General features: G+C 38.7%; 1 protein-coding gene across 1 annotated transcript in view; it reads left to right on the forward strand.

Moving 5' to 3' along the window:
• Positions 1-21950, forward strand: part of syn2b (synapsin IIb) — a gene marked incomplete at both ends in the record, with an annotated part of 68689 nt that overhangs the window by 19626 nt on the left and 27113 nt on the right. The window contains 2 exons of the mRNA XM_079218920.1: positions 18059-18116; positions 19465-19556. Coding sequence (XP_079075046.1) covers positions 18059-18116; positions 19465-19556 — 150 coding nt within the window. The remainder of the gene's footprint in view (positions 1-18058; positions 18117-19464; positions 19557-21950) is intronic.

Below are 21950 nucleotides of genomic sequence, written 5' to 3' on the forward strand. Positions count from 1 at the left end.
CGCGGTGTCCTTACACAAAGGATCAGGAGGACCTTGGATTGTTTTGGATGTTTCCATATGCCAAGAGTTTTATTTTTAAGTGAAATTCACACATTTTGTAGTTCTAGGATTTCCCCCATGAGATAATCTCCGTTATTAGTGTGAACTAACAATAATAATTAATTAAGCATTCCTTAAAGCAATAATTTGACATTTTGTCTTTCTTGCGTATGTTTGATGAGAGTATCAATAACACATGTCTCTCATGCTGGAGTCAGCAGCTGGTTAGCTTAGCATAAAGACTAGGAACAGGGGGAAACAGCTAGCCTGAACGATTGTAGCCACGGTTAAAACAAAACAACTTGGACTGCTGTAAGTAGATGTGATGCAAACCGCAACCTCTGGTGTCAAAGTCAGAGATTTCATGAAGTCACTTGTCAGGTAAACGTTGTGCTTTAACAAACAATCGATGCTGTTTGTGTGGTGAGAACCGTCACTGCCACTTTCTGCTCTGATGTACTTCTTTTCAGCTGTAGTTTTATCCGCTCAGAAATTAAGGTTCACGCTGTACCCTCAGTCCACTCTGCACCTGATAAAGTGTCAAGATTCTCGACAGCGTCAAGTCTTCCCACCCACAAACACTGCCAGTTACTTTCAATGGACCGGTACAGTATTACTCTGTCCGTCTGTGTGGTGCAGAGTATTGTACGCACACAAACCGGCACATTTATCATGACTGAAAGTTTCTCTGTGCTCTGCCGCTGTATGAAGGGCTGCAGGTTAGCTTGTTGAATCTGAATATAAGCCTCCTTATACTATCTAATGCATGTGCCTATATTGTGTTTGAATGTGTGTGTGGGCATAATAGTTTTAATTGTCTTGCAGTGATTAATGGTAACTTGCCGTTCAGGTTTAATCTCTATTAACCCCAACACAAGCTACTTCCACCTCTTTCCGGTTCAACAGGATAAACTGATAAGTAGGGTTGGGTACCAACACGTCCGGTACCTACCGGACCGAAAAGCAACGCAGATTTCGGTGCTTCCTTCCGGTGCCTGAGCCGATTTAAATACTTTTTTTTTTTACACTACTCTGTAAAGTTGCAAGGTATATAGATACTAAAAAGGTAGCGCGGTGCCCGCACGCTAAAAACGATTATTAAAATAGCTAAAAACGATTATTAAAATAGCGCGGATCAGAGCACACTTGCTGCTCTGCTCTTTGTCCGCCTGCATGCAGAGCGGGGCTCGAGGGGGCGGGGCTTCCAGCGCTCACACACACACACAGTGCGCGCACACAGAGATCGCTGCAGACACGAGCACGAGCTTTTGAACGTCTGTCCTCGGCTTGATGGAACAAATCTCTCCAGTTGATATTAATGATGACGTGTAGTCCAGTAAAGCAGCAGTTTTAGGATCCAAAAGCGTCTGAGTTCTGTTGCACACGGTCCCATCAGGCCACCTGATTGGACTGGTGTCTGTTCTTTTTTTAAATATATATTTTTATAGTTTGAAGTTAAAAGGTTTGAAGCTGTAGTTTAAAGTGTGTTTTGTATGTACTTATTTATTTATATCTATGGTATACTTTAAACAGTTAATAATACTGTTCAATTTGAAGAAAAAAAATTGCCTTGGCAATAAAAAAGTATCGGTTCAGGCACTGTTTAGGCACCGGTATCGTTTTAAAAGTATCGGTTTAGCACCGGTATCGGAAAAAACCCAAACGATACCCATCCCTACTGATAAGTATAAGTAAGAGAGCTCTTCCAAGCTTTCTTTTTCATAGCTCGCTATCCCTCTCTTCCTCTCACTGTTAACACCTTCTCTTGTCATCTTTGTCCTCCTCTCTCTCTCTGATATAGAGAGTTTGAAACTCAAAATGAACCAGTGAAGGGAAACAGAATAATCTTTTCAGCTACTTCCTCAACAACTTGGAGGCTTTAAGCATTAAAGCTTGGTTAGATATGTTTCCAGCGCTACACTGAAGTTGTACTGTAAGAATAGCTGTGGATGCCCTGGAGTGCTGTTTTAAACTGGTTATTTCTAGCAGCTTTTACACACAGATGACCTGCAATGCATTCATCGTCACAGACACTAAGACATCGCATACCCTTCATGAAGTTATGATGTATTACAGGATTCATCTTGGACTGTAATGGTTGTAGCTAAGTGTATGAATTAAACTGGGAACTGAGTGTAAATGCTATTATAACCGATTTATTTTCAAGATCTCACAGGGATCTGATAAAAATCAGTTTGTTGCTTCAGAAATGTGCAGTCAAAGATAAGATCGGAACTAAATTAATAATATCCCAGAGGTCTGTATTTGTGTGTATGTGTGTGTGTGTGGGGGGGGGAGGGGATTTAGGAATGGATTAGTGACCTTCAATAATAATAACTGATTCAGATGAGAGAGCGCTGCTCCACTTCACTTCATGTGCATTACAAAATGCATTACATGTCTGTACTGGATCAGGAGGTGTTCTCGGTAGAGGGGAGACACATTAACACATGGATTAAAGATTCTTTTTTAAATATTTTTTTGCTATCATTTTAGACGGGATTATCGTGCCATCATGAGATGGATGAGGTATCTGTAGCCTCAAAGAATAATCCCTCAGTACATTTTATCCTGGCACATACAGGACAGACTGCTTAGCCATGCAAATTGCATTTGGGAGACTGTTGCCACATTAAGTGAGCACAGACACAACCTGAGCTCCCTCCAGCAGATTTATATTTTCCCAAAAATGGTGCACAGCGATTACAGTGCAACACAACACTAACAGTAGTCAAGGGTGTATTTTGTTTTGGGTCGTGTTCTCACGGTACTAAAGTAACAGCTTCTTTTTTTAAGGACTGCTATGGTGATAATATGATTAATTTAAATAGCAGGGCTCTTAGATTACGTTTTACATAAGGCACACATTGCTAACGAAAACCTCTATGAAGCCAAGTGGCATCAGCATTTTTTAATCCCAGTCCCAACAGCACTGCAGCCATAGTTCCTATTATTATACAAACCAATGTGTCAGTGTTTAATTTAATCATGATTATAGCAACCTACAGTATATAATACAATCATTTTAAGGGAGTTATTGGTATAAATGAGCTATATTTAATAGCAGTAATACAGCAGTAAACAACAATTTGTTATGTAAAGATATAGTAGAGGAATGTCTACCTGAGCAGAGAATGAAGTCGCTCTCCGTTTGTCTGTGTTTTTTTCTGAGCTTCTCCTGAATTTGATGACTTAGCTGGCTGGCCTGCCGGCGTGCTTTTAGTGCATGTTAGTGCACGTGAGTGTGCCCCACTGGTTAGCTCACAGCCACTGGTCAGCACTGCTCTCATACAGCGGTTGCAGCTGATGACGCCGTTCCGACCAACTTCGGCATGTTGAGAGGAAAGCGGAAAGCTCCCAATCTTGTTTCAAACTCCTGTGCCACTCCTTAAAGCAGTGTTTCCCAACCTGAGGGTCGCGACCCCACAGGTGTCACAATAACAATCTAACAGAGGAAGAACGGAGAGAAACATATTTCTGAAACACAAAGTCGTGCTTAATTTATCAGACTTTCAGACCTGTAAATACCAGGTTTATAGTACTACTTTAAAAATGCTCAATCCTTGGTTGAACTCGTCTCAACTGGTAGACATATGTAACAAAACAAAAAAAGGTTGGGAACCTCTGACTTAGCATAACATTGTGCTCCAGTGTTGCATTAAAGTGTTTTTATGCAGCTGTAAAATGACTTCTGTGTTGGGGGGGAAAAACATTTTGACTTTGCTAAATAATAGTAATGCCTGTCTCTGGACCAAAAGACAGTCGCTGCATGCTCTATTGTTTTTCTGGTCAAGCACATAATCCTTGTACAAACATTTCAAATGTATATATTTCATAATTTCAAGTCAAACATGCGGTATGATGACTATGTTACTTAGGAGAGTCACAGCTTAGCAGGATGTGGATGGATTCACTAATAAAAAAAGTTTAAGAAAAAGTAATTTTAGTTATTTAGCCTCCAGCTGTCATCATGTCAAAGGCCTTCCTGCTTTGTCAATACTCACTATGCTTTGTGCTACATCGACACTTTTTAAATTAAACTTTAGAATTCATTTTTGCATACATTGTCATGCAAATATGCCTACTTTAAAAGCTTGTTTCCTACGCAACATCCATATTTAAAACCCTATCCCTCTTCGGTGTCTGAATAAACAGTTATTCCTGAGACCCCTCTGCTTGGTCTGCTGAGGTCATTGAGGAATCAAGTGTAAAAGGAACAGGTTAGCTTAAGGCCTGGTTTACAGCCAATATCGAGGAACGACATTGAATTGACAGTGTTCTGTGCAACGGAGAAGTAAATTGCCAAAGTTTTCATCACTATATATGATCAGTATATCAATATATTTTGCTTTGCAGTATGATTTTAGACTCAGCAGTAAAGGATGTTTGAGAGTTTTTGTTTTTCTTGTTTTGGTAGTTGTGATTCTGCCTAAACGAGTGTCGGAGATGACAACAGGGAGATAACACGGGTAATAACTTCAAATTGCCACATCAGAGACACAGTGGGAACCATTTTCATGCAGGTTAGAAGCCGGTGATTCAAATGAATGAACATCAACTTCTGATTTTGGCAATTTTGTTTTGTTGAGTGATTTTGGATCTAAGTTCATGAATACTCACCCAATGCAGTAGAGTTTTGGTGCCAATTTTCATATGAAATAGTGCTTTCCACTGCATCAATCCACCTATTTGAAAGCACATTAAGGAATTTACATGGATTGGTTAGTGGAAATGCACACACTGGCCTCTCAAAAATCTGATAAATCCGTTTCATCTAGTATGTTTAAGTGCATGTGAATCTTCATGTTTAATGCAATTAAGTGGATTTATTCAGTTTACACACATTTAATTTATAAAAGCGACACCATCAGTCCTTGGAGGCATATTTGGACTGCTGTACATTTATGCTTTGGCGTTTTCATTGAGTCCAAGCCAACTGGACTCCCCACACGGCCCATTAGGAAAATGTCTGCCGCTTCTAATCATCCGGCATTGTTGGTGTTGGTCTCGGCTCCCCTTGCTGATGATGTATTCCTCCTTCAAACAATGTGAAGTATTCATCTTGCTCCAGCCACATCTTCAGATTGCGCCATACTGTGCCAACAACACTCTATGTCCATGATCAGCAAAATAGAAATAAAATAGAATGTATGCCCATTTCTACAAAAAATAGAGCCCAATATGTTCCTTCGTCTGCTGAGCCGCAGGTCACTCTCATCCATGAGATAAACATTCGCTGTTGGGATTGGGATCTGAACATCACTCTCATGTTTGACATATTTTGGCCTTAGAAAAGTTGACAAGGGTACCGTATCAACAGGGAGTTGATTATTTACACATCCAGCAGATACAACAAAAACACTATCATTCATTTGGAGTTGTGTCTCTGGCATTTTTGGTGCCCACCAGTTCCTGAGGGAAATATGTGTCTCTTTAACTTTAAATACAACCCTGACAATCAGCGACAAATTATAGTAAAACATTAAAGTCACACAGCAAAATCATCTCTGACACACATTGTTGCTATTTCAAGGCCCTTTCAGTGTCTTTGTGTGTGTATACTTGTCAGATCGTTGCAAAACGCACTTTCTATAATGCTTTAAATGGAGTAATGGCTACCTCTGTAAATGCATAATGAAATATTTGTCTCGTCCATGTTTGCCATTTTATCCAGATGGACATTGTAACTTGAAACTTTGTGTTGGTGAATTTTCCTCTTAGGCAAAGTGCCAATAGGTGGATTAGCAGTTCCTGTTTTCTCTCTCTGTCTCTCTCTCCCTCTAAAATTAAACACCATGCTCCAAGCGTTGTCACGACAAATAGACGGTGTGGGCGCACACACATGAAACTACACACAGTGATGCATCGCACACACATGAAACCACACACAGCGGTGCATCGCACACACATGAAACCACACACAGCGGTGCATCGCACACACATGAAACCACACACAGCGGTGCATCACACACGCTCTCAACAAAAGCAGAACAATAAGTGAAGTGATGATGACTTTTCAAACAGTTTGATTGTGCCAATTAGTTTGTGATGAGCGTGGGCAAAGTTGTTTGTCGGTGTATAATGCTTTCATTTGTATGTGTTAATATGTATGTGACATAAATCAGGGGAGGAAGCATCACCTCACAAGGCAGTTGTTTATAATCTGTCATGTCAGCTTTTCATGAGGCTGAAATTAGATCCAGCTCAGAACATGGTGAAGTCTTTTGGACTTCTTTTTGGTCGATTTGAATAGTTGGTGAGTGCTTGTTGCTAGTGTCTTTGTTGTATTCAAGCTCTTCAAAATGATTATCCTTGAAATGGTTGATTTGACGACATCCATAGTTACCGTGGTAGCACAGTTTATTCTACAGGTCGCAGAAACAACGAAGATTAATTGAGCAAACACTTTTGTCAGAAATACAACAGAGGAGCAACAGGTGCCACTTTTTACAATGCAGCAAATCAAAGTCTCCAATTTCTGTCATGCCATGAGCAACCAAAGTCTGACTCCAGGTCGCCCACGGCTTGGATTGGCTGTGGCTGCCTCGTGGTTTGTGTTAACTTGATACAGCTATAGCTATAATAGAGCTTTGATACAGCTCTGATACAGCTCTGATACAGCTCTAATACAGCTATAATAGAGCCTTGATACAGCTCTGATACAGCTATAATATAGCTATAATAGAGCTTTGATACAGCTCTGATACAGCTATAATATAGCTATAATAGAGCTCTAATACAGCTCTGATACAGCTATAATAGAGCCCTGATACAGCTCTGATACAGCTCTGATATAGCTCTGATACAGCTATAATAGAGCTATAATAGAGCTTTGATACAGCTCTGATACAGCTATAAAATAGCTATAATAGAGCTCTGATACAGCTTTGATACAGCTATAATACAGCTATAATAGAGCTCTGATACAGCTATAATATAGCTATGATACAGCTCTGGTACAGCTCTGATACAGCTCTAATACAGCTATAATAGAGCTCTGATACAGCTCTGATACAGCTATAATATAGTTATGATACAGCTCTGATACAGGTCTGATACAGCTATACTATAGCTATAATATAGCTATAGTAGAGCTCTGATACAGCTCTGATACAGCTATACTATAGCTATAATAGAGCTATAATAGAGCTCTGATACAGCTCTGATACAGCTATACTATAGCTATAATAGAGCTATAATAGAGCTCTGATACAGCTCTGATACAGCTATAATATAGCTATAATAGAGCTATGATACAGCTCGGATACAGGTCTGATGCAGCTATACTATAGCTATAATAGAGCTCTGATACAGCTCTGATACAGCTCTGATACAGCTATAATATAGCTATTATAGAGCTCTGATACAGAGTGAGCAGAAAACAGTGAGGCTGACATCAATAAAATGAAATTACAAACTGTATTGCTGGATGCTATTAATAAATACATGAAAACTACATTGAATTGATAAATGTGGATCATAAATTGAACAAAAAAATGGGTTTGATTGAATATAAATAAGGATGAGGGATAATTACTTACTAATTGTTCAGCTAACCCAATTTTCTAATTTACGCCTATAGTGTTAACCTGTTCTGCAGATAATTCAATATAGATTTTGCTAGATTTAGAGTTCTTTGCCCTTAAAAATTAAGCCACCCTTCCCATATATGAAACAGAATGTCCTGATTAATCTGGAATCCAGAAACCTTTTCTTTAAGAATCATTTTCTCCTGAAATATGGCGTCAACTGTCTGTCTTTCTGTGCAGTAAGAAATGCCTCAGTGCTCCATGCTGCACCGCCTGAGCGCGCCCCGAGAGGGCCTGTTTAATGTTATCATCATAACTGAGAAACGACATGAAGCCTGAACAGAGACATTAAACCTGAACTCGTTGCCAAGTGACGAACTCGAGTGTTGCTTCACTGACACCATTTTGTAGCTGATTTCTTCAAAACCCCACTCAACCTTGATCTAGTCCTTCTGACTGTATCTATGTGCAGATTTAAAATAGTGTGTGTTTTCTCACAAGAAAGGACATAGGTTAAAAAAAAGCAATAGCCAAATGGACATCTGGATAAAGTGCACATGAAGTCTCATTTGTGCCGGGCCAGGACAGGGTTGTCTGCAATAATTCATCTTCTCTCCATCTTGCTGCAGACAGACACTCCGTCTTTACCCACCATCAGACCAGGAAGATCCCTCATCTCAGTTTCATTCCACTGAGAGATAAATCAGACTTTTCAAGACTGGTCATCTAATCGCAGATAACATCAGGCAGTCAACGATTTTGTGCTTGGATGTATAGAAGTCTTGTAATTTACACACCTACCTGCTACAGTGGGATCAGACTGTCCACTTTGCTCAGTTGTTGAAGAATGTAATGGTTCCTGTGAAAGACTTTTTAGAAGCCCTGTTTTTCCAAAACCAATGAGTTGTGGAGAATCCTTAGATTTAAACTCCTGTCCCCTAGAGGGGAGTAACGGCACAGACCGGACCGTGACCCCCCCGTTCGGTTTGGGGTGAAAACAAACCCGTCCTCGTCTCAGCCTTTCAGTCGATGAATAAAACATTGAAAGGAGTGGAAAGCCCAATCTTTCATGCTGAGAACACTCTTAATCTTAAAACCCACAGTGACTGCAAGGCATGTATCCTGGCAGTGCATCTTACTTTTGGAAAGAAACAGATAAAAGACAGACTGAATTTGAGTTTAGACTGTGAAATGTTTAACTGTTTAAAGTCAAGCTTTCTGAAGCTGAGCATATCCTGCTGTGCATGAACATTTCTGTCAAATCCTTTGTGTCATTGTTTCTCTGATGTTAAAATCAAGCACACATCACCAGAGCCTCTGGCGTAACGTAGTGACTTTGGAATTATCACAAATAAAAAACATGTTTTCTTGCAAAAGGGACATAGCGATTACAAATATCTGATTACAGCAGAAATTAAACAGAAATGACTACTGTCGGACAAACAATTAGCTTTGAAAGGCAGAGATGTCAACTCCTGTCACACACAAGTTATTTCTGACGAAGAAATACAACAGGCATAATCAGACTGTTTTTACCACAGTCGCAGAGTCTTTTCTGACACAGCCAATGATTTGCAGTAATGAGGATGTTGGTTTTCTTCTACCTGGAGAACCTTATTATGAAGCAATCATGCTCAATTGCCTGTGATTGTTTGCTTTTTCAATCTCAGTAATTAATGAACTGAAAACCAAATACCGTTGCATTCATTCGTAACGAAAACAACAGTGGCTAATTGGCCGTTCTGGTCACGCGCTGTTGGGCGGGAAAAGCAGGAAAAAAACGTGCATAGATAATAGTCAGCTGAAATCTATTTCCAAAAGATTTTCTGTCTAATAAGTGTACATTTTGGCTTCTTGTAAACACATCAATTAATAATTCCTAATTACCATCCCTATTCTCAGTGGAGTGCTAAGTTTGTCGGTTTCTACACTCTCATGTTCACTTGCATATTGGTATTAATATTAATGACTGAAAGCCACAATGCACTGGCACTGCTGATCAATTTCCCGATCCCTCCTCAGATTGCCTCCCAAATGATGTGAACAAAAAACAAATTGATCTGTTTTTCAAGCCTGAAGGGTCTTTGGTTTGAGGCGAAATTAGAGATTGTTCTTGTGAAAGCTGACTAGTTTTGCTAGTTTGAAATTCAGCTTCAGCTCATGCTGTGTGAGCAGCATTTGGTTAACAAAGTGGAGCATATTTTTAACAACTTCATATCCTAGTGGGAAGTACAACCTGCAACGATGCATCATAGTCAATAAACAGATGTATTCAATATGTGCAGCCATAATCTGAAAAGAAGCTAGAAAACACAGCTGTAAATACATTCCGGTAAAAAGTACAGTATTTTATTTTAGAGTAGCATAAGATGGAAATGCTAACGGAAAGGTACATCATTGCTTTGCTTTAAACTGAAAAGGCACACATTTAGCTCATTATTGTAAATGCAGTTGTTGCATAATTATAAGCTTTAGCAATAATAATAAAAAGATACAAACAAAATGTTAACTACAGATTGACTTTAACTAGTAATACTACCGGTAATTATATTCTCATCCCAATTGGATGTGTCAAAGAATGCAGAAGGTGACTGCCGAAGACACTGCAGGAGACCCTGATTGAAGAGTAAGAATCAAGAGAACGTTCAAGAGAGAGGAAAAGAAAGCTGCAGCATGAAGAGAAAGCGAAGCTCTCAAATTACACGGACAAGATCAAATAGACTCCTGCCTGCTTTCCAAGGACAAGAAGCACAATAACAACGTCGTTATAATCACTCATACAGACAAAACCAACCCACCTGTGGCGTGCGTGCACACACTCACAGTTCAGGAACACATTTATGTGTATCTGCAGGCCAGATTCAGTGAAACTATCGGATCTGCTGTCGGTTTCAAGATGTTCCCCAGTCGAGGCTTTTTCGGTGAGGCAGATGTGCTGTCAGTGTGTGCTCCTGACACCCACGCACACACACACACACACACACACACACACACACACACACACACACACACACACACACACACACACACACACACACTTGTAAGCGTGCATGTGTGTCTACATCAGAGCGCAGCCTGCCCTGGAGGTCATCATTTATCACAGTGATGTAATAACATCACACAAACAAACCCCAGACACACACACACACATATTAAATACACAATGTATTAAATAATGCAGGAAAACTGGGGAGAATTGTACAACCAGGAAATTAATCTCTTATATATTTTTCTGGTAATATTCAAGTGTAGTTCTATTCGATCCCCTGTTAGACATTTTTAATTTTTCAAGGCGAAAAGAACAGTGTTTATTTGTACCAATAAGGTAATCAATATACTCTTGAAGCATTTTTTTTAGTTGTATGAATGATTGATATATAATTTGTTAATGTTTTATATATATATATATATATATATATATATATATATATATATATATATATATATATATATATATAATGACCCTTCTTTTGTCCTTTGAGCTAGCTTGTACCAATCACCCTTCATCTGTGACCCTGGTTAGGAAAAGCGGTTGATAATGGATCGATGGATATTTCTCACAAGAAAATGTAATGACAATACTCTACACTAAAAGTAATTAAAGTAGAACAATCATCATTTAATAATACTCCATTACGAATAAAAGTACCAAAGTATTATCAGCAAAATGTACTTAAACTATCCAAAGTGAAAGTACTCATGCAGAATCGCTCCTTTCAAAGTCTTTTTTTTTTATAGAATTATAGGACAATGGGACAAGGGATAAGACAATGTTAAACACTTTGTAACGTCCCAGGTAGACTAATAGTATAGTAGTAATCTTAATGTAACTCCAACTTGGGCATATATGTATTTTGTAAAATGTTATAAGCGGCATCATAGGATGAATAGTCAAATACATTTTTCAAAACCTGTTAGCCAGTAGTGGCTAACTAATAGTGGTTTCAGCTAAAATGTTTATTAAATGTGCTGAGTTAGATTTCTGATTGTGTAGAAGATGCGAAAGGACCAACTTATTGTGACCCCTTTTCGGCAGATACATCGATGTGACATGCACACGCACGCACGCACACACACACACACACACACACACACACACACACACACACACACACACACACACACACACACACACACAGATGCAGTCTCCAGCGCTATGAAGGAGGGAGGAGGATCATGGCAGGAGGTGTCCTGTGCGGCAGCTAAATAATTCAAGCGATTCACGTCAGTGCAGAATACGTGAACAAATACCACAGATGTAAAGCTTTGTATGCTGCACATGTATTTTTCTTCTTTTTCTTCACACGTTATGTGCAAGGAGGCACACTCAAACACTCGCAGACACTGAAGGACAAATGTCAGACACAGATTGTTTACTTGGTGGGAATAAATTGAGGATTCAAAATGATTTGTTTGTCGGTTTCCTTTGTTTGTTTGCAAGGCCGAGTGATTTACTGCGCTTCTCTTAACTACTACTGTGTCAGGAGGTAGCTGGCTTTTCTCCCCACACAATTTTAGAAATGTGCATGATGAACAGTAAGTAGAGCCATATGTTAATAAGCCTGCCATGTCGTGAAAAAAACTGTCCATTGAATTCTAATTTTGTTTCTGTGTTATTGAAGTGTTGTCGTTTTTTTTAGACTTTTACTCCATTCGAGATAAATATTGATTTACTACATTTATTTGGGAAATGTTTTTGCTAGTTACTCCACAGATTCAGATTATTAATGCAAAATATGATCAACAAATATAAAATGAAATATAATATATTATGCTACACAGCAGTATATATATTTAATACAATGTCCCGCACCTTTAGCTGCACATTAGTGATACTCACATTAATTGATCAATAAGTATAATCCAATAATATAATACACATTATTCTGAAAAGGGACTCTGCATAATGAGTTATTTTACTTTTGGTGCTTTAAGTTTTTGTTGATGAATATACTTTTGTACTTTTACTCAATCAAATGTGAAACTTTAAAAGTATTTCTAAACCGCAGTACTGCTATACTTCTTCCACCACCGTCTATGGCATTCAAAAACAGGGATGCCTTAAAGAACGTACAGTACAAGTAGCATGCAGTCAGAAAGTGTCCACAGAGACTGAGTTGTTGATCCACAGCCAGCGCTGTCCTCTGCCCTGTGTTATTCCTCCCACTGTGTTCTCATTTGCATGTCCCTACATTGCGGGCTAGCCAAATAATTACACTCCTGATGTCTCACTCGACTCACAAACTCTTTTTACGCCCTTTCACCCCGATAGTCAGAGTATTGTTTCACACCATTTGCACTGCACTTCGGATCAAGTGGTGAGACAGAGCCATGTGGCAGAGAAGGAGGACGGTCATTTCCATGCTTCTGACTGTCTGTCCATCTGTCAGTACCTCCGGTCCATTCTCATGATCGTGATATCTCAGGAGCACTTGAAGGGAATTTCTTCAAACTTGGTACAAATGCTTACCAGGACTCAAGGATGAACTGTCTAGAATGTAGTGGTCAGAGGTCACTGTGACCTCATAAAACACTTTTTGGGCCATAACTCAAGAATTCAGATGCTTTATGCAGCTATGACATTTTATACAGCTATGATGCAACATAACTGGTTGGCGGACGGATACAACCGAGAGGCGGCAATACTAGTTTGTATATGTTTTTGTAAAAGCATTCTGGATTATGTGAACGTTTTAAACCATTCATACTCTAATACTGTGCTCGTGGTCATTATAGTGACAGTTTTGTTTTTATCAAGTCAGTTTGAGTTGAGTCTGCAAATGCTGCTGCGCTTTATTGCTTCACTTCTTCAATCTTGCCATTGACTCTTCTCATATTGATAGACAACAATGTCAACATGCTGTTACCAGAGTCGTATCAATCAATCAAACATTTGTAAAGCACCTTACGTACAGGTCAGTGTAGTTTAAAGTGCTACACAGTTGACAAGACAAAAATAAGACAGTACAAGCATGGACCAAGAAAACAATTACAAAAAAATCTCAATTGATCAACTTGAGACCAAATGATGTGGGACAATACAATTATAAAATGTAATAAAACAGAATTAAAAGCTATAATAACAGTAGTAGTAAAACAGCATGACATATTGATGTGACTGATGTATTCTCTACTTTTTATAACACCATAGCAACACAGCCGGCCTTTGTCGATCAATCTTTAAAAAGCCATGACAGCCGCTTGTTGCGTAATGGTTGATTGTTTAGCACACATTCATTCATTTGTCTTTGCCTTGAATTGATAAAGATCCCTGCAGCGGGGATACGGACGTAAAAAATTATGCACTTAAGGCAAAGACAGGATTAACTTCAGCTCTAATAGGAAAGAGCAAAGAGGAGAACAAAAGCAAAGAAGTGTGAGAGAGAGTGACCGGGAACATCTGTCATAATGTGATATGTCTTGTGCTTTAATGTGCAGCAGACTCACTCATTATGTCCTGATTATGGTGGCTATTCGTATCAACTGTGACTCACCACGTGAGACAGGATGTTGTCCATGTAAAACATAGCTTTTGGAGGATTGTATGACCATTTGATGATACCTTAAGCAATAAAGCATCCATGTGTATTCTTGGAGGGTTATTTTCTTGGAGAGGCTTTGGGAAAAAAACAAAGTTAATTTATATGAAAAAAAAAATTAAATCAAGAATGTAATATCTTCATAATTATGCAGAAATTGTTATTAGGCAATGCCTGTCAGTACCACACATTAAGTACACACTGTAGCTATTTAACATTATCTGTTTTATATTAAATGTACTTATTGTATTCTAGCTCCATGCTTTGCAATATTTTTTGTATTTATCTCTCGCTCTCTTTGACATCTTCCTCTCTGTCTCTTTCTTTCTGTCATTAGCATGCATTGATTTGAAAAGCTTAATTTGATCGATCTCAGACTCTTGGACTCCACAGATAAATAATGAAAATGGGATCAAATCAAATGTCCCTGAGTCAGTCAACAGAGGTCAGCTGTTGATTTTAGCCCAGTACGGAGCCATTGGTCCTGTGGTTCATAACTCCTCAAACCTACATTACAGCTTTTAAGTTTGTCTTTATATTTGTCTCTCAGGCAACTTTCACTCTGTTACGGCCCTTGGAGTGATTGAGTGAAATCAAAATCATAATACTACATACACAATGCCAGAGTAGCAGTTTCTATATGAACTTGAAAGATTTCCACTTTGTGTCAAGATGTAATGGCAATTTGGTTCAAAAGGATTATTTACTCCAACCTCTTTTTTATGTAAGATGGGAGGGTTTAGGGTGGTGGTGGAGCAACTTAATTTGCTCCATCTTAGAATCGATTTAAACCACAATTGAATTCTACAGTATATGTAATTATTTTCATTTGTAAGACACAGCATTTAATTTAGATGGAATGACACAGAAAACATTTCACGTATCCTTTTGTTTCTGGTGCATTCTCTAACGTGTTGTACCACATGTAACACAGTTGTACTTTAACACAACATGTGGGTGTCGTCCTCTGAGGATGCATCAACTCCTAATTAGAGTGAATGTTTTTGCTTAACCAGATCCCCCAGCCCTTCGTCGAACGTCTTCTTCGATCTCCCAAGCCCTACCAAGCCATATATGGGCCTCTGGTGTGACACATCCTGGCCTTACAGGTCAATATAAGTAAAGTATAAGTAAATTCTTCTGTTTTTGACACTATTCCATGATAAATATTAGCATAAACCACAAGTATGAGTCGAAGGGACTATTTTTGAAAACATTATTTTTTATATCGATAGCATGAAGCTACACAGGATTACCAATTAATTAATTTTTACTGTTGGCCAAGTTGACATGATCGCGCAATAATCCTGAACTAAAATAATTATTAAAAATACTTAACTTCACTCAATCAAAGCCAAACTTCAGACAGATACTCTGACATATAGAGCTATGTTATATATTAATTCAGTGTTCATTAATATAGTTATGATAAGAAAAAACAACTTTTAGCTTTTTTGTGTGTGTACTATCATAAACTAATATACCACGAACACATATATGAACTCATTGTCTATGTTCACAATTTTTTTTGTGTGTATATTATGAGGAGATATTCAGTATTTAGTTGAATGCAAACCATTCGCAATTTTCGCCATTAAATTGCTAGGGTATATATGGTTGATTTTCTTCTTTTTTTTGCCATAATGAAAGTTCAAAAATCGAATTATAGTCAAGTGTTCACAATATTCACGCGCTTCCTTATCAGATCACCCTGAATGAAAGAAACATTGCGGACATGTATTCCTTGAAATTCTCAAGTTTTATTATAAGACGCTAGTGGATGCTAGAAATTGAATACAGGAAACTCTAGGGCCGACCTGTCAGAGATGATTTATTGCTTATAATATCATAAAGCGAGGCATCCATTTAACAAACAGGCTGAACTAAGATCTATAATGTTAACCATTTCTCTTCTACAGAAATGGATCTTATACTGATCAAACATGAGGGTTTTGTCTTAAATAGTTTGAACCCTGAGCAGGATGCAGATTAGATGTAACAGACCGTTGGATTTCCTTTTTCAGATTATGTGAAGCACTGTACTCTGCAATGCAATGAATGCCCATGAAATGTATGGTAAAACTGCGATAATCTGTATTTTGTGTATTAAGAATGGTGTTTAGTAGGTAATTCCTTGCACTTTTACTACGAAGACTTCTTATGGTGATAACATGTGTTTACAGCTTGTTCTGCATCCCCCTTCCTCCCCAGTGGCCAAATACATGAGTAATGAAGCATAAATTAATTCTGGAGATGTTTGTTTTGGTCCCCCCACAAAATTTTATATGAAAGTTGTCTTTTATGTTTTTGCGATTGACAAGCATGTGCGTCCCATAAAAGACGTCTCCCGGGGATTCATTTGCAGCTCTATTGCGAAGAGTCATGTTTGCACATGGTGTGTTTTGCTATGCGGCGGCTGCATTATGCTGCTTAATGGAATTTAATAAGGGAGGCTACATCAGCAGCCTTACGATAATTGTCCATTACTGCGCTCGCCTGACAGCCCATGTCTTTGTGTACTATTTTGCATCGTGCATTGCAGATACTGAATATATGCTGAGTGATGAGCCTCGTTTGGCCCATTCAGTGGCAATGAGATTAGAGACTTTAAAATATATTCCTCTGAAGAACTGCAACGTAACTTTTCATTTAAAGCTGCAGAGAATAATGGCATTCTGTCAGTCAGAGAGGGATGATGTGCTTTAGTGTGTGCTGTTTGTTTTTAATAGTAATGTTTGGGCTTCATCATAGCGACATTGCAGTGTGTTCCAGCAGCTGTCCATTCTGAGAAAAACACACACAGACATTAACAGAATTGCACCTTCCAGCGGGACAGAAGAAATAAATATATCTGTTATTTTTAAGGTCACACATTTTGCTGCCGTGGCTATTGATGGTGGAAGTTGCGGCATCATACCCTCGGAGTGTTTCTCTCACAGATGGTCTGGTCCTAATGAACCAGACACGAGCCAGATGTCTCTGTGCTCAGAGACACAAGGTCCTGTGTGGTGATATGGAAGGAATCTTGCATGTATCTTGTATGTTTAATTGATGACAGAGACAGGAATCATGAGGGCACATGGAACTTGATTTGATGTCGTATTATGGTACATAAACTGGTGCATGAACTGGCATACTGTTTGAAGGCGGATACATGATTTGAATGGAGGATTCATGGAGGGTTCAGGGACCTGTTGAGGAAGACATTACATCTCACAAACTATTCTACAATGTAGCCGGTACATGAACAAAAACAAAAACAAGTGGAAAAAAGATTCTGGAAGGTCAGACGCTGTAAAGTTATCTCTGTATTTATTATCAGCCAGGACTTCAAAAACATAACCTATTTCCCGTGCATGCAATTGGTTGTTGCTTTATTTAGCTTCAGTGTATGGGATGGTGATGGATGCACTGCCAACCATCTGCGATCCAATTTCAGTTTTGTGTAGAATGAGGCGTCCTGAGCGTTTTGTGTGTTGGCTGGCAGCCTGTGCCTCTCTGCTTGACTCATTCTCCCTGACGGTCTGTCTTTGTCTGTCTGCTCTCCATCTGCCAGCTTGTGTGTTTGCTTATAATCCATTTCTACATCACTCTTGAGCAAGTGGCAACCGAGATATTAATCAACATCAGACAACGCTGTTATTGGATACATCCATCATTCAAATGTCAAGACGACATTTAATATTGCGGCGGAATTCTAATCTGTATTTGATGTTCAAAGCCATTGAGATGGCATTAACTGCAGTTTTGGTATGGTCGCAATGATCAGCAGCAGTGCAAAAAGCTCATTAGAGTAAAATATTTTCTATAGTTGAGAAAGTTTGGCCTTTAAAAGGACAAAAGGAGGCGTCCATTTTCTCCCTCCCATTTGTTCCACAGGGTGTGTTATGTCCAGTAGAGGGCAGTATAGAGTGTACAATGGCAAACTAAATGTCTTCTCTTCTCTTCCAGGACCAAAGTGTTTCGGGGAAAGAAGGTCTTTGGAGACTTTGACATCAAAGTGGAGCAGGTATCGTATTAACTTTGTAGACTTATGATGCTGCAGAATCATTTATTTAAGGTTGAGTGGGAGCTGAACAGATGAAAGTGAACTGACACCACATGCGCATTTGATATGGAAATGCATTTCAAATGACAAACTGAGACATTGGTGCACGAATACATTTTCAATGTCAGTCTAGAAGAGTGAATAGCATGTGACCTTGCTCTTTGATCTAGTTATAGGAGGTCACAGCTTTAGCAACGTGTCTCTGCCTCTGTTGGTCGTGTCAGTGGTTCTCCCACTTTTGTCTAGACTGAAACATCTCAACAACTATTATATGGATTCCCATTATATTTATATATATATATATATATATATATATATATATATATATATATATATATATATATATATATATATATATAAATTGGTTTCCAAAGGATGAATCCTGTGAACTTCAGTGACTTTTATATTGAAGTTATTCAGTGAAATATCTCAAGTACTGTGGTGGATTATAAAATCAATCTTTCAGTCTGTTTAATCTGAATTATTGATGTTCCCATCAGACTCGGGTATACTTTGTTAAGTACTAATTAGCAAATGTCAGCATACTGTCAGCACCTGGTAATATTATTACCTTCTGAACATCCACATGCTAGCATTACTGTGACACAGTGGTTTGCAACCCTGTCTGCGCCACAGAAACTGACGAGTCATTTCCAAACATTTTGCACTTTACAAAAAATACTTGTGATGTGTGTGTTTATCCGTTTAAAAGAGTATAACCATGTGACTTATGTGACATTACAGCAGTTGCTGAAGTTACTGTACTTGCTTAAATTATAATACATATCATATATATGTCATATATATGTGACATTTTGCAATTTTGATTTAGCAATATTTGGTTACTGCATCAGAAATGAATGCTCTGGGGTTGCACGACATACAGTTTCACACCTGATAGATGTTGACAGTGAAGTTACAACCCCAAGCCTGGCCACAGAAACATAAATACACACACAGAGGAGACAGGAGTCGACAGCTATGAGTCACAGAGAAATCCTCCCTGTGTTTGCAACCACACCAAAAACAAGCACACTTGCATTCTTTTGCAAAAATAACTATATGATTGGTGCATACAATATAGATGTGTGTATATCCCAGAAGGTATAAAAATAACTGTAATTATGGATTGAAAATACCAAATCTTTTCTTGCACAATGACCTTAACTTTCAGAATTTAATCATGTAATATTCTTCATCTAACATTTGCAGAATTGTCACATTGCCATTCATGTATATTTCATCACTTCTATATCAACACTTAATATGTACAGATAATGGAACTTGTGTCATCTTTCCATCCTCGTAGGCTGAGTTCTCAGAGGTCAACCTCATCTCACATTCAAATGGAACCTGTAACGTGGACATGCAGATCATCAGGAGCGGGACCAAAGTGGCTAGGTCAGCACCACATCCAGATGCATTCCAGATACATTCTTTTGTCTTATGTGTTCATTTTGTCATGTTTAGTCAAATCCCTCTTCCCAAATCCTAATTCCAAACCTACATTTAAATCTAACGATTATCTTGATTTTGACAATAATGAATTAATCCCAAAATACGACCCACAAATACAAACATAACTTCTCCTCTTAAGAGCTTCATTTAAAAAGACCTACAATCATGTAACCAAGCAATGACCTTAACCATTAATCTGACCCTAAATCCTGAAATAATGTCATGAAAATGCTGCCGTATCATGGCTATCCACCATTAAAGCAGCAATATATTTGTTCGGGTCATTTGAGGTGAGGTTGTATGACGTACTTATTCATAGTCAGTGTATTATTACCTATAGATGACGAGCAGCTCGCGTCTTGGAGGAGCAGAAAATAGTGACCGGACAGGGACGTCAGCAAAACTTTTTTTATCCAACTTAAACGCCTCACCCAAAAATGGGAATATAAGTGTAAGCTATATTAATAATATTTTCCCGGGTTTACTTTGCTATGAGACAGCCGTTTCCAACGGGGAACTGAAGCTGTTGTATCCATCTGTGCGCTCGCCAAAGCCAACAGACTCCCATTGAAGAAAACAGTAATTTTACCTCGCAGAACACGGGGGTTGCTGGTCTAGATTGGTTAGTTAGTTTGTGTTATTGTGTGTGGAGTCTGGTAGCTTTGGCGAGAGCAGAAACATAGACTCTATAGCTGTCTCACGGCAAGGTAAAGCGGTGAAAATATTCGAAATATAGAGTGCACTTAAACTGGTATTTGATTTTTGAGGTTGGTCTTTGTTTTAGGTGCTAAAATACATTATACTGACCCACCCTCCGGCTCTCTTTGTCATTATTTGTACTGTTAGTGCTGTTAGCACTGTTAGTTATAAGCCGCCGGCTCAGGTGTCGCCATGTCGGGAGGCAATCTAAATGTTCCCAATCTGTTAAATCGTACCCTTAGAGATGATCTAAATAATTTGTTTTGCAAGATCAGGCAGAAGATCCTTGTTTACAGCAAACTCTGCTCAGTTGAGAAAGGGCAGAGATGTATGACCACAGTCTTTACCCACAAACCGGTACAGTACAATGTGAACCTACCGTAAGCCAGACAATCACACAGACCCACTCAAACACCACAAACCACACTGACACAGACACCAGTGTCCCTGCTGAAGACTGCCAGTGATTATGCAAGAACTAACTCCCTCCGCTCACCAACCAACAAAAACAACAGGAAATGAAGACAGCAGCCTCAGTCTGACGATCAGCCTCGCCGCTTTATGAGGGCTCGGTTTGCACATGCTCACACACAAACAGTGACCATTGCCTGAGATGGTGTGGATTCAAGAAGACTTTGCTTGATTGATTCACATTCACTTGTCCTGACAGTGCCATGTCTCATGACCTCAGTCTCGCCCCACACATGGACTGGCTGTGCAGAAAATGTATGTGTTTACAACATAATTGTGCGTCTGTCTTGTTGTCTGCCTGTCTGAGTTAATTGCCGGTCAAGTAAAAGCAGTGATTTTGCTAACTGCTCTGTCTGTGTGTTGCTCAGTAACCCTCACCCCAAAGAAGATGTAATTAATGTCTTCCGGATTTTGAAAATGTCACTACGTGATCTTTAGCTTTACTCTTCTCTTTTTTTCTCTTTTTTCCTCGTTTATGGCTTGATATCTTTTGATCGAGTGCAAACGAAAGATCAAATATTGAGTAGAACCATGTTGAAACAATGTATCACCCTACGATTTATGAGAAATTGTAAAGGAGAAGAAGATTTTTCTTGACATGGTTTGTTTCTGAAGTATAACAGTGTTTATTATACTTCAGAAACAAACAATTTCAAGAAATTTTAAATGATAAGTCTGTTGTTTTTCCTCAAATGATGATATTCAAACCAAATCCAAATGTTTTAGGCTCTCTCTCAACACTCCCCATTTCTGTCTTTACTTCTCAGCTCATTTGTTCCCACAGAAAACCTTAACGGTTTGGCAATGTAACAAATACACAGCATAGTGCAATTCTTTTGAAAGATAAATCATGTCTTAAAACAGCTGAGCACTGTAGTTTTTTGCAAACATTACTGGTGCCTTTATTGGTGACGATCTTCTTCTGATGCTTCTCTTGATTCTCTTTAAGAATGCATCATCATCATCATCATCATCATCAGGTGCTGCAATACTTTGATTAATGTCCAAATACCTGCAAAAACTGACATCAGCCTTAGTTGTACTTTCTGTTTAGTGCTAATTAGCTAGAGTTAGCATCCAAACATTTAAATGTAAGACCTATTTATCAGCTGTTTAGCACGCTGATGTTAGCATTTAGGTAAAAGTGCTTGTGTGTCGTACAAAGCT

Source organism: Taurulus bubalis (assembly GCF_910589615.1).
Source record: "Taurulus bubalis genome assembly, chromosome: 5".
Taxonomy (NCBI): Eukaryota; Metazoa; Chordata; class Actinopteri; order Perciformes; family Cottidae; genus Taurulus; species Taurulus bubalis.